Consider the following 18,726-nt stretch of genomic DNA (forward strand, 5'->3'; position numbering starts at 1 on the left):
AAAGTTACTAATGCTCAAGAAATGTAACAAAAGACAGCTGACCTATGGCAAATGTATGTTACAAATAAATAAATCAATAAATAAGATCCCACTTCGGTCCTTCAGGTAGTAATGATTTGAGAACTTGTTAATAAATAGTCATGTTTTGTTTAGTAAGTTAAGTCCCCATAGTGAGAAATATGACACATCTGCACAAACATAATAAATGCTTTCTCCTACCTACCTACCTACCTACCTACCTACCTACCTACCTACCTACCTACCTAACTAACTAACTCTAACCCTCTTTGGAAAAGTCTTAAGAAACACACAAAGTTGGAAAATTGGTGAAATAAATGAGCTCAAACCATATCCTGAATACCTGCTGCCATGGGAATTAGATTGGTAATATATTTTTGCTTTCAACAAGAATGCCTTTACATCCACATTCAAGCAGACTTGTGCATCATTAGCTCATGGCCTGTTTTAAACGGTACAGCATGTACCTGCTCTGGTTCATCCTGCTCTTATTCCCCAACAGCCTGTGAGAGGTGGTACAAGTACAATTCTAATACAATTAAAAACTAACCTGCAACTACAGCAAAAATCATATCCATGGGCAACTATGGATCAATGAGGGAGTGACAGAGATGATGTTAAAAAAAGGGGGGAGGGCAATTGGGGGTGGGAAACCGAGTAAAGCCGTCGATTTATTTCAAGGGTTTTTTTTATAGCAGAGAAAAACACAAGAGGCATTTAGACGATGTCATTGTACCGCTCCAGATGGCTCACCTAACAAATGGATGTTTTACAGAACTGTGCCAGAAATGTGCAGACACCAATTTGCTTGCAAACTGACACATTGGTTCAGTTTCACAACCACCCACGTCAGTTTCACCATTGTAAATCCGACCATAGACCTATATAGAAAATGTATTAAATCTGCAATAGTTTCCAGTTTTACTTTGCCAGAATGACACAACAGTCCGCCGCAATATCAGACTGGGGTAAAAAACACAACCAAATTGCTTTACTTCATGGCTTATAAGCCTTTTTTTCCCCCTCGAGTTGTTCCTAGATAGAACTGTGCTATCATAACTGAGCGGAAAATGGATTTGCTCTGTCATGAGCATCCAGTGAGTGTGTGTGTGCGTGCGTGCATGCATGCGTGCGTGTGCTCTCGCTGTGCTGTATGACCTGCACCCAACATAATCAAATGGTGAACACCAAAAATAACCGACTGTCTACTGGCACCAACCTCATGTGCTTCCTCAAAAAAGATAAGATCCGTCTGGATGCAGACCAGCAATTTAAACTGCAACAGCCAGGAAAAGCAAGTATGTGTGCGAGTGCGTGCGTTTCTGGTCCTGTGCCTATTTCACTCATCTGAAGCATGTTTCTTTCCCTCTCCTGTGTATTCATGACTGACTATGTTTGAATTTACTATCCTATGATCAGAGAGACTTCTCTAGTTTGAATTACATGAGTCACTTTGATGCATCAAAGGAATAGTAAGTAAAAATGATGCATCAGATCTGTCATTGAGTGGTCAGCTGGTCCAAACATCTGATGTATATTCTTGTCATCTGAACACCCAGTCTGATTTTATTCTACATTTATTGACCTTGTTAAGTTTAATTCATTGACATTCTGTGATGTTTTTTTTCATTTGCATGAGGTGTTGGTGGTTCGCAACCAGTCTGATTTTATTCTAGATTTATTTACCTTGTTAAGTTTAATTCATAGACATTCTGTGATGTTTTTTTTTTCATTTGGATTAGGTGTTGGTGGTTCTTCAGTGAAAATGATATTGAAAGTTTGTTTTTGCTTTTCTCCTGATACAGCAACAAGTAGTCAATTTTGTCCATTTGCGCTTAAGCATTTCTGATTTTATTTCCGAGTATTTTTTCATGTGTGTAAATATCAAAAGGTGAGTTTAATAACACATCTACTAAAGGAGTAAAGAGTGAAGGGTAAAATCATGATGTCAGAAAAATGTTTGTGTGACTTTCTGGGTTTTTAAAAGAACTTTCTATTTTTCATCCACTTCTGTGTTTGTAGCCATGGGGAAAGCAATAATCAAAGCATCTGCAGGAGGTTGTTGAACTTTATAAAACATGAAAACGTTCTACTTTATATAAAAAGAACTTCAAGTGGAAATAAGCCACAGTCAAAACTTTACAAAAATCTTTCAGAGCACAAAGAAATGCCACAGATAACTTGTGAGATGCAGGACTTTCTGTCTCAAGGTGAACAATAAGGAGGCCGTTGAAGAAAAATAGACTACATGGTCGGGTCACCAGACAAAAGCAATTATTACAACAGTGCCACAAGAAAGCCTGGAGACAGAACAGCACCAAAATAAAACATCTGAAGTTGTTACATCAAAATGGAGCTTTAAATCCACAACCATAAACTGTACATTTGGAGAGGCGCCAGCATGGCTTAAGTACACACATTCCAACTGTGAAACACTGCAGTGGAGCACTTGGTTTTGAGGATGTTTGAGTTGCAAACATACAGGGTCCATAGTGATGGCAAGATGGTAGCCAGTCAGAAAATACTAGCTGTCAATTTGCACTCATAAGATACATAAGAAAATACATGATGAGATTAGTCTGTATTCATTAGCCAAAAGCTGTAGTTGAGGTCTTCAGCAAGATATCGAGCCAAAACGCAAGGCCAAGTTGACAATTCATTGGCTCTGAATCTATCCTGGAGCTGTCTCAGGTTCCTTAAATCTAAATGTCATTTTGGAGAAACCACAAAAGTGCTCTTCATGCAGAACAGTTCAAGAATTTACAGGCACAAGAGGCTGTTTGCCCAGAAGAGTGGGCCGCTGTGCATCAACCAATTGTGCCAAGACTTCAAGTTGTCAATGGCGTTTAAAATTCAACTCATCGGAGCAAACAGAATTGCTTAGCTTCACCCAAATATTACGAATGGGTGAAAGAAACAATTTCGTATACCAAGAAAGTGGCCAAAACAAATCTGGGCTGGTGTTATTGGGAACAAGCTAAGATGAGTGGACCGGCCTATAGTCCACCCAACAAACAATGATATGGCAACAAGTGTTTTGCTCGGTACTTTCAAGTCAATTTAATGCTTCCAAAAGCTGTCTGGCTCACATTACCTTGAGATGATTTATCTGTTGAATCTGAAATGTGCTTGATATCAAGCTGAGGTAATAAATACACTGTGTTGCTGTCATTCATTAAACTGAGACTGCGGGTGGGGGAAATGCAACAAACGTCGGTAATGCCGGCTGAGGAGCGGATTGGATGCAGTAGCTATGATTGAGTGTGTATAAACAACGACCCAACAACAAAGCCTACTACAGTGCGACGGATAACGTCAGTGTTGATAAATCACTTTGCTGCTCATGGCTGGAGATTAAAGAAGCACAGTGACTGTGGTCAACAACAGATGATGTGGCAGTGGATGTGGATGGATCTTTGACATGGTTGAATGCAGTCATGTCTGGCAGCAGAAAATCTCAAAAAGATTTTTGCTCAGAAATGTTTTTTTTTGTATGGCAGACAGAAGCGTATATTCAGTATTTTAAATTACATTATTTTTTTTATTATTTCAAATTTGAAGTACTTTAAATCGTATACTCTTAACGCCAAGCACATACACTTTCAACCCAACCAATAATCAATTACATTTAAATTACATTTAAATTTGATAGAAAAATACTACTACATAAATAACTCACAACTAGTCAACAGAAATGTTAACTTTCTTTTCATTTTCAAGTCCAACGCGCGAAGAACTATTCCAGGACTTTGATTAAAACATGTTCAGTAATTTTAGTCGTGTTTCTTTTACATTGTTGGTCAATGGCACTGAATTTTCAGCCATTACGGATAGACATGTAGTGTGGTGATTGCTAACCAGGATGCTGTGTGCCAGGAGAAAATTGAGCAATTTGACCTAATTTGGCTGAAAATTATTATTTATCACTTCAAAGGATATTTTTGTTCAACTTTCAATGTTAGCGACATAGACAGGCAGAAGAAAACAATGCTCTTCTTCCATTAGATGGCTAAAGGTACAATGAACCTGTGTGTCCACCTGTTGCCTTTCATACAACAGAATTAGTCATGGCTTCTTCGTACAAGCTTAGTGTTTAATTAAACAGCCTCAAAATTCCCATAGAGTAAATCATTTTGTGAGTAAATTAAGATGAGATCAGCATTATTTCAGTATTAATTTTTATTTGGGGGGGGGGGGGGGGGTATTTAATGGTGTACCAAAATGTAAATTAGGTGCCTTGGCAAAATTAAGGATGGCGAACATTAATCTAGTGCCTATCAATTATCAATGTATGCCTGCGAAAAGAGAAAGTATATGCGTCATACAAGTCAATATCCTCAATTATTTTAAAAATGCACACCATTTACCATTGTTATTGAGCATTAAGTCTAGTTTATTTCAAATCCAACAAAGGTGAGTAAGGAGGGTATACCTTAACCAGAGTTGTGTATTAGAGGATATTTATTAAATCATTTATAATAATGACATATGAATTTTTTTTTTTTTATTAGTGAGCCATGTGGTGTCCATTTAAACTCAGGCTTAAGTTACCCAGTGAATAAAGCATCAGTCCAAATACTATAGGAGTCACAATTACCTGCCTTGCTCAATGGTAATCAACATGACACCACTGTCACTGCCTACAAGGAGTCACTCACTCATCTTGATGAGATAGTGAAAGTCACCAGCAACAGCAACTCTTAACGCTGTAACAACACTCAAGAACAAAAACAAAGTGGCCCATAAGCATATTACGACTAGAAAAAAGAAAAAAAAAAAATCATAGAAAAATTTCAGCTTGCTGATGCAGCAGCAGGGGAGCGCAACACAGATATGGCCCTATGTTCCTTTAATATTCAGAAAAGTACCCTGCTTTTATTCTCAAAAAATGTTCAATAGTTCAAAGGCATGTGAAGTCTTCGGATACTGTCGTATGTGTGTGTGTGTCTATTTTTTGCTCTTTTTCTTCCATCTTTCCTTGACATCTGCAAGGGACACAAGCCGTCAGTTCCCTCTCCTTATCAGTCACAGCAATCTAAGCTGTCCTTGTATTTATTCGTCCAGCTCTGTCAGCAAATGTCCCCGGATGCCTTTTTTTCTTTTCAAAATGCTTGCTGAATATGTGCAGCATCCAGAGGAATCCATCAGTCGCACATTGAAGGTTGAAACGTATGTGAGCATGATAGCCTCCATATCCAAGCCATGCATTTAGGCCTTTTCCACGCAAGATTTGAGAACATATCAAGGCCATTGTGGACCTGCTCCGTTGTGAGCGTTGTGCCCTCGGCGCACGAGTCACACGGTTTCCTGCAAGCAGAGGGCTTCCACGGCATTGCTCGGTCCCTGCGCCACCCCACCGATCACAAAGAGCATGCCAGCGGTCTGCAGGAGAGCAGACGAGCAGCGTGCGGTGGGCATGGGCGCCACATACTCCCAGCGTCGCTTGATCGGATTGTAGCTCTCGACTGAGCCCAACGGTGTTGGCTCGTTGCCTGCAAAGACATATGCCACAATTAAGACAAAGCAATGAGAAGACACTAGTCAACAATATGCATATGTACATAGATGCTATAAAACCAAATAAAAGTGGTAACCAGGCAGCCCCAAAGGTCTCGACTAATTTAAAATGAAAACAATAAGAAAAGAAGACACAGATGCAATTTAGTACAATGGGGAATATGTGGTTACACTCCATTACATTAGACTCACCTTTCTAACAGCGGAACAAATTTAATTGCAAATGTAATGTGGAACAATAGTCATTACATTTTCATTACTTGATGGCCCATTTGCAAGCCTAATCCATGATGTACTCACTTCAATTAAAGCACAAAAACATGTAAAGATGACGCATGACCACATTTTCAAAGTCTGCTGACATTTTTGGCTTTTTCCAATCACTTCTTGCTTTCTTCCCTTCTTGCCCCCCTTTAAGCTCAGGTGCAGAGTTGTCATTATACATCACGTGGAATCATGTCGTTTCCGTTTCCATGGAGACCCGCATCACAGGATGAGGTTTGCTGTGATGGGAAGGCTTGAGCTTGGACTACTTTTTTTCCCCATTCTCTTCTTGAAAACACACACACACATTGGCACTTGCTGTTCCTGTTGCTCAAAGGCTTCCCGTCATTGCTTTGATTTTTCGGCCCACAGATGTCATGTCGATTCTCCAGCTGCTCCTTTTTTCTTCTGTTAATGCCATCCCTCATATGGCTCTTCCTTTGTTATTTCTCAAGTTCATTTTTAAATCTTTTTGATTTCATTCATCTTATTCTTTTCTTCTCAGACCTTTTTATCAGTTTATTTTTTTTAACCACACAAGTCTGTTCTTCTGTCAATGCAGTAATTTCTACTGACTCTCCTCTGATCTGCGTCAGCCCCACTCATATTCTGGTTCTTTCCTCTCCAAGGTCTCTTGTCTCAAATCATGTTCTTTTCTTATCTATTACGTTAGTCAGATTTTTTATCTGAAGCACACTTCTAAAGCTCCGGACTGGAGCTTGAGTGTTTTGGTATCTTGTTCTCTAAGGACTTGGTCCGCTACAGAGAAGAAATTGCAAGTGATCGTTGGAAACTGCATGCTGGAAATGTTAGTTTTTTTATAAATATTTTAATACGTTTGTAACTGACTTGGTTTTTTTGAAGCATTAATATTAATGCTTGCAAATGCAATGCCTTGATTTCAGTGAGATTCGTACAGTCATTGCCATGAATGCCAGTTGCACACAATCACGATACTATGAAATAACCACTAAAATGTCAAAGGTAATTTATCATGACTATCACACAAAAAGGCTTATATGTCGGACCCTGCATAACTCCGAGGAACAACAGTTCAGAGGATAATTGGTGCCAACTTTTTCTGCAATTAATCTCACGTGCCAAAGGAGACAAATGCCAGACTGGTTTCCAGTAAAGTTGTAGAGCACATACGTGGACAGACAATCGTTGACTTTGAGTTGACACTGAGGGAGAAACTGAGCAGACGCTGCCTGCATCTTGGTCAGGCGAACAAATTCAGTTTAACGCCAAATTCTGTTGGCACAAACATGCGCTGTGTGCAGAATTTGCAGATAATACTTGCACTGCTCGTTTAAATGTTAACTTTACTTTTAACTATCTGAGGCGTATGAGATATTCTTAGGGTTTATGTTGTCGAAATTTGCACAGTAAAATGTAAATGGAAAGTATTTATCAGTAATACAAAGAAAATGGAGCAAAATGTAAATATTTAATTTTCAAGACCCTACTTTTTTTTCAGTCTTCTTATTAATTGAAGTTAGGGGCTACTGTGCTTCTCGTAAAAAAAAATGTTAGTCTAGAGCCCTGATTTAGGGGCACTTGTATTTCTAATGATTAATAATTTCCAAGCAAACGATCACATCATCTTGAAAAGAGAAATGTGAGGTGTTTGTATATGCGTGTATTTGCGCTACAAAGAGAAAATGGCATTTAAATTCAATCTAGTAACAGTTCGCATGAGTAATGTTACTTTGGCCTGCACAACAACACGTCAATGTCTGCTTAATAAGCATGTCATTGAGAGGAAAAAAGCTCGCCCCTGATTAATTGAACGATTGCTCACGCTGTATTTACTTGAACAAATTTTGGTCGGTCAAGGAGAAAATGAAAATTGATGGAAAATACATGTCAATTTAGAATGGGTCGGCGGGGGAAGTCGATAAATGAGAGTGTAAATTTCCTAAAATATTTCCTGTGTATTTGTCATGAAGTGTACAGCGAGGAAGATACTGGCTGAGGGAAGGTATTGTCACATGGTTCATTATTATCATCATAGTAAAATATCATTGACTGTCTAATGTACGATTTTGTGGTAACATAAAGTCCGCAACAATTCTTTGCAACATGCATAATCAGAGATAGACCGAATGAAATTACAAAATGTTTTGCCCCATTCAGGTAATGCCACTTGTCATTATAAATAGCACATAATAGCTTTACTGCATGGACCACTCAATTTATCAAGTCCAAGCTATGATATTGATGTCTTGTAATTCTCCTGGTCATGTGTGTTGTGAAGATTTTTTTTTGCCTCAAGACACCACAGTAATGGGACTTGACACAGATGTGGTTTGCTGGATCGGATCGGCAGATATTTTGCTCTTCAGAAAAAAGCGGTCATCCGTTGCAGATCTGTTAATGATGCCATTGATCAGAGCCACAAAATCCGACATTACAGCAAACACAATTTTGTTCATTGCAAGAATGTTCTTTGGTGCCATAGTTAATCCAAGATTTCTCAAAATGTGCAGTCATGTTTTACATAAATTCATATTTATTTAATATTCCAAAATTTTAAAATATTTGTGTGTGTGTGTGTGTGTGTGTGTGTCAGGTCATCCCCACACACATCACGCTTTCTGTGTATTAAATATTTATCAGTGATTTGGGGAGAGGTTTTAGGCTTTCATTTTTAATTTTTTCCCCAACATATTTAAATGGTTTCTTGTTTTTTGTGACTTAAATATGTCACTTTAAAATGTTATTTATTGTATTATATTTGTTTATTTACTTTTCCTCCTGTTTTGTTTTAAATATGTTCGAAATAAAGACATATCAAATCAAATCAAACCAATGGGTGTCAATTATATGTGAATTTTGGCTATTTGTGGCTTAATCCCTTGCAAATAGTGGGACTCAACTATACACTAAATGAACAAATTGTTTAAAAGGATTTCATAGTCATCAGTGATCAGTTACCTGTTTGTTTTATTTTACTGACTGGTGATTAATATTATTTACTTTGATCATTTGGCAAATATTTGCAACCTTAAACAAACCCTGACAAACCCTGCTAAGAGAGCAACATTTGCTGCCTTCGAAAACACTCACAATTGTTCTCCCCTCACTCGGACAGGGGCTTTAAGATACAACAATGGACTTTATTTTCTGGGGGTGACATGACAGTTAAAATGCTTTCTGAAGTCACTTAATTTTTTTGTGTCCTTCGAGAAAAAGCCAATCATGGAATATGAGTCTGTAACGGCTGTACACGACCCAATACCACACGTGAATAAGAACAAGGGTCAAAAAGTACTGACCTAGACCACCAGCAGCAATGATCCGTCCACCTAGACAACCTGCTACAAAGTCCGCCCTTTTCTCTCGCATCTTTGACGTTCGACTGGGTTTGAGCCAGACACCTGATAGAAGTGACAGAGAGGACAAAGAGATTAGTCCGGAGGCATCGTTTACCAAACAAACATATTTCAAAGATTAGATCACTGATATCTGCTCTCACAGAATTGTGTTTGTTTATATGTGGAGCTCATTTTGAGCCTGGGGATACTGACTTCCCATGAAATGCTCACCAGTTTTGAACACAAGACAAAATCCCTGGGGTATGACTGCCTTAGCATCAACAACAACAGCAAGACATATTTTAGCACAGCTGATTTTCTTCCATTCAAGTTCTGCTCATGCAAACGGCTGATAATTTCCTGTTTACATTTCCTGACTGCTCTTGAAAATTTACCATGCCTCGCTACCCAGGATAGTATATGGCGAGGAAATGCTGTTAACAGATAAGAGGATGTAGCTGGAGAGTTGCAGTCAGGAAGGAAGGACGACGCCATGCTATGAGTTCTCTGACACAGTTTCTGCCAGCAAAAGATCAGCTATTCAGCCGTAGCTAATAGGAAAGTCAGATAACATGTAAATGTATGAGAAGAGGAGCAGAGAGTAATGTTTTCAGAAAGGTATTCGAGCCTGGAGCAATCACTGCTCACTGGCAAGCATCTATAAATAAAAACACGAAAATGGCCATAATTTGCCGTTGGATTATTACTGGACCTTTCTAGATTTATTCTTTACTTGACAAACAAGTTGTGCGTATTATTACTAAAGCAATGTTTTGCAAGTTGTCGACAGTGTGTACACTATGTATTGTGGTTTAACAAAACCAAAGCTAGAACTTTGGCCCCAATGTAAAAAGGTATAGGTGTGCTTGACATGAAAACAATACCTTTGCATGTTTACAAAAACGTCATAACCACATTAGTGACTTCTATTACAAGCATAAGTCAATTTGTCTCTTATATGTGCAGGTTACACATCACAGTATTTTTTTTTACATATGGTATATATATATTTTTTTTTTACAGGGGTATTTTCAATTTCTATATCTACTCTGTAAGAACTCGACAGGGTTCCTTCAGCTAAAGGCAGGTTAAATTCACGATCTCTGTCTGGTGGACTCAGCTGGAGGAAAGCATGTTTATTTAAAGCTCTGAATCAATCCTCTCCTTCATCCTGTTTTGCCATTCTAGACAGCAGCACTCTGCTGCTTTCACTAAGTTCAATAAGACACACACTCAAAAAGACATAAGAGATCGAAACAGAAGGACACACAAATCAGCAGATACTGTAGTCAGCTACAGCTGAGATGTCCACACACTGTATGCTCAATGTCAAATCACGCAGACAAAAAGACAAATGCAAGGAAGACATGGATATGAGAGACAATGACAGCAGCTTGTGCAAAAATGCATCCAGAAACGGCTCCACTCCCTGCTTGTGTTCAGAGGCCAGAAGCCCACTCAGATTAATTTAGTATGTCATCAAATGAGACATGTGCGCCAACGTTGCTGACATTTCTCAGAGCCAGCTTACTTTCTGTCTTGTGAAGTTAATATGATGTTTGTTAGCATTTAAGGTTATGGAGACTTCTCTATACATAATTCGGCGGTGCAACACACGACTATCCTGGTTAGGTGCAGCTAGACAACCTTGTGCTCTTCGCTGCAGCCCTTGGCTCAATGTACGCCCACCTAGGAATGAAATGGACCGGCTGTACGAGAGTTTTCCCAAACTTCCCGATGGCTACCATTCCCCTGGGCAAAATCCCAAAGAGGTTCATGTATGCAATAAACCTATTCAAGAGCACTTCTTGCCTAAAAGCAAGCAAATAATAACACTAATCCCCTCCTTGCATAGATTTTATCAGTCCATGTGTTTTCTACGGCTTATCCTATTCAGGGTCACGGGTGAGCTGGAGCATGGATCCCTTTGGGCAATTATTAATTAGTGTTGGAGTCACCTCTGAGTGTGCTCACTTTTGAAAGGATTTATTTTACTCTACTAAAGTTGAATGACATGTGCGGCACTTTGTATTATAGTATGTGTACAATTTTGTTTTACCGGCACTTGCAACAGACAACAGGCAGTCAGACAGCAGGTTGAATCCCCGACGGGAATGCAGATGAATATAATAGTTATTGTTGCTGTTAATGTACAAGGTACATTTGGAGTGTTGCACGGATTTGAGTGGTGCACTTGATCCAAAGTGTTGCTTAGTCACGCTGCGGTCATGAAAAAAGGGTCTTCTTTTATTTAAAAGCCTGTCTGCCAGGCCCCACTGAGAGACTGAACAATTTTTTTTAATTGATCACTTGAAAGAAGGTTTCTTTTCAAAACCAGCGACACACGCCTGTCCCTCTCCACGCATGACAAACCAGTCAGCACGCTAACAGGATACAGTAGTGGTCACAGACAAGTATGTTGCAAATGAAGCAATGAAAATTGTCAGTCAGCACCGAATACTATACTTGGTTCAATTTCCTACGTCAAATTTTTGTGAAACCTGATTTTTGCAATGATCGCAAACAAAAATAAATGATGGAGTATAGTATTGACATAACTACCACCGCAAACACAATTCTGGTGTTGTTGTGTCCCATTAACTCAAGATGGGTCTGTCTCATTAAAGCTAGTGCAGAGCTCCCAACAGCTACACTAACTATTACAGCTACTTTCTGCATAATGGCAAATTATATTGGTAATAATATGTTCATATTTGTTTATGTGCTGGTCTGTCAATCTGTTGCTTTAGGTGAAACCTCTCCATCATAAAAAAAAAAAAATTGGGTGCTGCATTAGATATCCAACCTCCACCTCAGCAGCCTAATTAGTATCAGCCCCAAATTGTTAGAGGACTATCTCTTTGGAATCCCTCATGAATTGAAGGGAAATTTGAACACGTAACATTTTGCTAACACGAAGATGAAAATCTCAAAGCTCTTTCCTCTGGAGATTACGAATTGAAACACTAATAATAATAATAATAATAATAATAATAATGGAAAAAATAGTGTTAATCAAAATAGAAAAATGTGACACTTTCCAACAATAAAGTTGTGATATTATAATAATAATTGAATTATTTGGCAAAAATTTAGTAACTAATTACATGCACAGCTTTAGACAAGTGCTGCAATGTGGGTGAGATTAATAGCCTTCTGCTATTGATTAACCTGTGATCAATTCACTAATTTGCACTTCTTATGAAGATTGAGAAAGTATTCCTGGAGGATGGGCAGTCTGTATTTTAACCTGAGTGGCTGGGCAGCTCGTGTGCTCCTCAGTGAGGACAGAGAGTCTGGCTGCATTTGTCGAAAGATGTGCGTTTAGCAGACGATCCTTGACACAGCAATTACTGCACCTCAGCAGGGCCGTGAGGGATGTTCAAGAACAGTGGGGTGCATCAACTGCAGGCTGTACCAGTCTGCTAATGGTTCCATTTGGTCATTTGGCGGATTTGTCTTGAGGCTAGCTTGACAAGTGCAAGTTGCCATTATTCTGTCCCACTGTCATAAGCATAGCACAAACCCTGAACTACAAACACATTACAGTTGAATCCCATGAATGGTTTTCTTCTTAATATGACGCGGGAGCCTCCAAGCTAATCCTCATTCAAATGCATGAGCCGACTGCAATAAAGTGTAAGTAATTCCAGCCCCCAGATTCTTGCTTAGAAGCACGAGCTTGCCAAGGGAGATGACTGAAAACCCAAGTTCAGAAAGAACCAAAGTTGAGGGTTACGCAAACATACAGTCATTCTCTATTTGCTTTAACATCAGCTCATCTTGTAAAGTTCTTTGATTCCTGGCTAACGTGCAGTGGGAAATTATTATCAAATTATATCCAAACTCTATCTTAAAACGGTTTTACCCAAACCTTTATTTTCTCTCAAAACCAAGGATTATTTCTTCTGCATCCTGTTTAAGAAGGAAACTAGACACCGGTGTGAATTCAGCACTCCGAGCTGATTTCGAAGTCTTTTTATGAATTCACCTATCTCAAGGCATATACTACACAGAATAGAAATTCTGAACAATCTAAAGGAAACATTAACTGCTCTCAGTCAATGAAGTCTCTCTTTCACTTAGACGTTTGAGTCATGTTTAATTCGTCACTGTGCACAGGCTATGTGGTTTTGTCGCATAGTATGCTGCTCCCATAACTGAAGAGTGATTGCACTGCATCCTCCTCTACCGCAGGGTGAGTGATGGCTGGTAGCCAAAGATAATGTGCCTTTTATAGTCTAATGAAGAAAAAGATACTCAGCTGAATAAATATTCACTCTGCAGACTAATTCCTAACGAGGCACAAGTTAGTTTTTGTAATACAAAAGAACCGTGGTGTCAAACTCTGGCCGGCGGGCCATGTATGGCCCGCAGTGTAATTACGTATATTTGTCCTACAAAGGCAAATTGTGCATCGACTTTGTGTCAATACTAAAATTGCAGATTGTCTTCACTTTTTGAAAAATGGAGATGTTTCGAGCAATTTTGATTACCATTCATCTTTTTTAAAAATTTGAACATTTCTTGCTAGTCTCTGATTTCAATACTAGTTATTCATCAGTTTGTTGTGTAGCCTATAGTGTATATAATATGAGACGTTCATACATTTATTTGGGTTTGCAGTCATAATGGCACTCCCAAGGAAACTGACTATGATGTGGCCTGCGACAAAAATTTGACACCCCTGCGTCATCATTGTCAATGTCACTGTCAAGCGATCATTGTCACCACTTACCGCTTTGATTGACAGAGAGAAAAGACATGGTTTTGCTGAATAGTGGTATACTGAAGTAAGTTACTTGTTATATATAAATATGGTTCCTTGCCCAGGGAGTGGCACATTTGGAGATAAAGAATGTTAATTTTTAATACTTGGGGGCATATTTTCCCATTTTTCAAATGTGGAAGGGGTGGGGCTAGACAGCATTTTGGCAATTTTCGTAGACCGACGCAGTTGGGCACAGCTAGACAGAGGCTGTCTGCGCCATGTGGGCGTCAACACAGCCGACTCCAACTGTGTCCAATCAATCAAGCGGCTTCTTCCCATCCCTTTAAATAGGGCGCACCTGACTTCCAGAGAGAGTCTAGAGATAGCGGAAAGTGTGAGTAGCCCCATTTCAGCACAGAGGAGACCGATCTGCTCATCTGGGAGGTCAAAGCTAACAAAACACACTCACAAAACAAGACATCCAAGGGAGGGTGAAAATATGCCAATCCACAGAGAGTAAACAGATTTAGACTTCTGAAGGTCTGACAGCAGTAGAGGGGCTATCACACTGCTCACAGTATTTAGTACCTTTGCAGTCTCTTGTCTTACTGAATTGTACTGTAATTATGACAGACAAAATGTGTCATCAGCAAAAATAAATTTGACACATAATCATAGTGCTTGCTCCAGTGAAAAGAACAACAGCGAGGATGAATGCTGACAGGCATGAAAGAACCCTTTTTAGCACATAGCAACAGCCTGGACTACCTTCGAGGAACCCCGGGAAAGCTACCATGGATTGGAACACAAAATAAAGATTCTTTCCAACATTTTGGCACTCAGTTCATTAATTTCATTTATTTGGGATCATAAAGCTCGATTTATAATGTCACAATATTATTGTGCGCATGTGCATGTGTGGGCGTGTGTACGTGGATGCTAATTATGAATGAATTGTCAATCTGTCAAGGGTTGGGCAAGATTCATTACTCCCATGACACGTTATATTGACTTTTATTAATTTGCATAATTACCTATTTTTCGTACATGCAATATAATATTAAGCACCTAGCTAGCAGGGAAGAATTTACCACTGTAAAAATCACATCAATCATAAATGTTGATTTCTTACAATAAAATGAAATACATTTTCTTACAATGGTTTAACATTGTTGGAAACAGACAAATGTCAATATGATTTTTTTCTAGAAATCTCTGCAAGTGTTTACATTTTGAAAAGATCACTTAATCAACATTTCTAGGAAATCCCAATGTCCCATCATTGGGAAGCTATTTTTATAGCAGGACTGGTGCTAGGATAACTCCTAGGCTACTATGGAGTGCTTCCAAATTTTAATACTTCTTAAACATCACTTCTTGTTCAATAAAAGGCTTCATGTGCCTGCAGTGGTCAACCTGTCAAATAAAACACTTTCCTCTACATGACATGTTACAGTCAAGTCAAGCTCTTGTTGTATTTTCTTACAATTGTGATATGCTAAAATAGATGATTTATTCATTTCTGTGCTTCTCCTTTGAGACTCAAAGCAAAGCGCCAATAACTCAACGTCATGATCACATTTTACCTTCAGCACAGTAAGTAGTATGTATTACATGTTACTTGAGTGCATTTCTATCTTTGTGATTGCTTAAAGCTTGATGTGTGTGTGCGTGCGTGCGTGCGTTTTACACTGACAGACTTGCGCATTTTAGATGAAGAGACTTATTAAAGTTCATTGACATTGCTGAACTTGTGGAACACCACAGTCATTTCATTTGTTCTATTTGGACATTTATGTCTTCGCTTACTATCCTTTCAAAGGAAGGCTGTCAACTGCCATCACCCTGGTGACTTAGTATAGACATGGAAAAGCATACACACAGGCAATAAATAAATAAATAAATAAATCATCCTTCATCATCATCTTCACCCCCATCAGTCCCCTCAGGTCTATTTATAGCTTTATGCAACAGCATGTCCAAGCCGTGTAAAAAGCCTGTCGTTACGCATCAATCTCATCAGGCTTTGAAGTGAAAGAGTCTCAACATACTGTATCGTCAGTCGTTTACAGAAGTGTTTGTGGGTTAATAAACTAAATTATTATAAGTTTCTAGACAAACAATGCAAGGCCACTTGTTGTCAAATGAAAGTTATTGCCACCAATAACTGAGGGTTGAAGGACCCGTGCCAGCTGTGGCTCAGCTAGTTCTATTGGCAATCTATTAATTGTTTATTATTGAAGTGAGGTGGCTCAGATAACTGAATTAATCCAACTTCAATTATTATTTGTTTAAGATGTTTCATTCTAAAATGGTAATAGACAAATCTGTCACACCGGTAATCAAATTTAAAATGTTCAAATTTACCCTACTATCACTTGCTAATTCAATACTAAAGTAACTTGACCATGGAAAAACATGTTTGTTTTGCTGGTAAACATTGAAGTTTCCTTCTTCACACTATTTGTAACATGATGACAACCCTGCAGAAACACATTTAAATGCAAATCACCTTGATTACATTTCAGACACTGCTAAAATGAATCTGCTCGGTAATGGGAAATGAAAGAAAGGCTGTAGCCGCCACTAAAGACCATAATCACAGTGGAATGTTCTTTCACACCAGATAATGTTTCCTCATCTGCACCCATAGTAAATCATACTATATTAACCACAAAACTTTGCTACTTCGTACTTTGCTTCTGACTTACTGTTGGGTACCTTAAATTGTGATTGCTGACTCACATCCACTGTTTCTTTTTCATCCGAGGCATCAAAGCGGTGACCTTTTGCTACATAGCCTCCTTCACTGACCTATAGCATGCCATTTAGCAGCTGTCTGGTAATGCAAGCATTGTCCTGATGTCATTGTGGTTCCCCTTATAATAAGGTTATTAGTTCATCATGGGTGATAAGACCAGCCTCAACTTTTTAACTAACATCGTAATACTGCTTATACTGCAAATCCGCCAGTGGTAAGAGTTTACAGTGTTTAAAACAGTTGCATCAACACCCCTCAGTAATTAAATTTAAAAAAAAGCTTTCACGTTGTTAAAGTGTCACCTGGATTGCACACTGAATAGTGTCTATTTGAAATTGAAACCATGCCCTTACATGACTGAAGTTAACTGGTTAGAGTCTTCAGCATCATTCTTGGAACAAGGGGTGAATTTTGCTCAGTGACCTAGTGGTAGAGTGTCCACCCCGAGACTGGAAGGTTGTGGGTTCAAACCCCGGCCGGGTCATACCAAAGACTATAAAAATGGGACCCATTGCCTCCCTGCTTGGCACTCAGCATTAAGGGTTAGAATTGGGGGGTTAGATCACCAAAGGATTCCCGAGCGCGGCACCGCTGCTGCTCACTGGTCCCCTCTCCCCCAGGGGATGGATCAAGATCACACGGGGATGGGTTAAATGCAGAGGACAAATTTCACCACACCCAGATGTGTGTGTGACGATCATTGGGACTTTAACTTTTAATTGGTATTCCACAAACATAATATTAGGCAGTGTCGGGTTTACATTCATATAGACACTTGGCTGGGTGTTGGATTTCGACTCACTTTCAACTGTTACTGTATCTTATTTTTTTCAATGTATTGTATTCATTGTCTTTGCGGTCGTCCCATTGCTATATGAGAAGTGCTTTGTTTCAGCTGCATATATTGTATATACTGTACGTTAATAGAGAACTGTTATGTCCTCAGCCAAATAGGTTCACACTTCCTGCACGACTATAGACCACACTGACTGTCTATTTTTCTGTCTTCTTTTTTTTTGCAAGGTTTTATTTGTATAAAGAGAAAGACCAACAAGATGTTTCAAACATGGCATACAGAACTGAAGGATTTGCATTTCAATGGCTTCCATATTTGTATGGCTCCACCAAAGCACACCCATACGGTGTAATGTGCAAACAGGCAGCATTAAAGATAAGTTATTACAGCTTTGATGCATAAGTATGGGCTCCTGTATATGGTGAGAAAGGATTTCTTAGTTGGCGGAAGGCTATTATCCTTTCAAGCAGTGCACATTGAACCCGATTGAGGATTAAACAGCAAAAATATTAATACAATAAGATCACCGCCATAAGGAAGAGGGAAGTGTGAAAGAATGTGCCGTTACTAAGATATGGCTTTATTTTCCTCATAAATTCTTAGGGATCGCTTCACGCGAGAGCAATCACATCTTTTACAGTGACATGGACACACAACACTCTCGATAGGCAACAATGAAGCTCACTTACTTACCATCTGTCTGAATATCCCCCAAACACACACTAAGAAGCAAACACAGAAGGTAGCTAAAATACAGTAATACATCCCAGTGCGATTTAACGCTGTAAGCCAACTACAAGGAGAGACATCACACCACGATCCCATTTCTAAACCTCATACTCAGCAGGGTGCATGACAAATAAGAGATAACCAGATTTTTATAGACTCTGAACATTTTGTTAATCCTCACTATTTAATTTAGGAAATATTCACATGGGAAAGTTGAGCACAACAAATGTTTTTTTGAGTGCTCGAAATATGTGAAAATGCCACACTTGTGATTGTTAGTGTCATTCTGGAGGGGGGAGAGTATTTAAAAAGAAAAAAACTTGGCTGTCGCTGTTGCTATTTTCACTTTCGGCTTATCCCACCAGGCACCGCCACAGCGAGTCTCTTGCAAAGTTCATTTCCAGTTGCACTTCCCGGCACAACCTATCCATTTAGAATTTCTGCGGGCTTGGTAACAGTGGCTGGATATTGGGGCACTACACTAAATGTCCAGGATTTTTAGAAAAATGACACGGAAAAATCTTCCAGCCAAATCAAGCATTACTGCATAAAGTCCGAACCTTCTCCGGTAACGCACGTCCTGTGGCTGCCATCTGTCTCTTTCTGGCGG

At 39.1% G+C, this 18,726-nt stretch overlaps 1 protein-coding gene across 1 annotated transcript in view; it reads right to left on the bottom strand.

Annotated features, from left to right (window-relative positions):
- Positions 1-711: 711 nt before the first annotated feature.
- The window catches only part of LOC119136723 (kelch domain-containing protein 8B-like), a 66,178-nt gene continuing 48,163 nt past the window's right edge, over positions 712-18,726 (bottom strand). Inside the window, exons 6-7 of the mRNA XM_037275427.1 lie at positions 9,081-9,182; positions 712-5,510 (exon numbers count right to left, since the gene is read on the bottom strand). Of these exons, the coding sequence (XP_037131322.1) occupies positions 5,314-5,510; positions 9,081-9,182 (299 nt within the window). The 3' untranslated portion in view covers positions 712-5,313. The remainder of the gene's footprint in view (positions 5,511-9,080; positions 9,183-18,726) is intronic.

This window comes from Syngnathus acus, chromosome 2, assembly GCF_901709675.1.
Source record: "Syngnathus acus chromosome 2, fSynAcu1.2, whole genome shotgun sequence".
Taxonomy (NCBI): domain Eukaryota; kingdom Metazoa; phylum Chordata; class Actinopteri; order Syngnathiformes; family Syngnathidae; genus Syngnathus; species Syngnathus acus.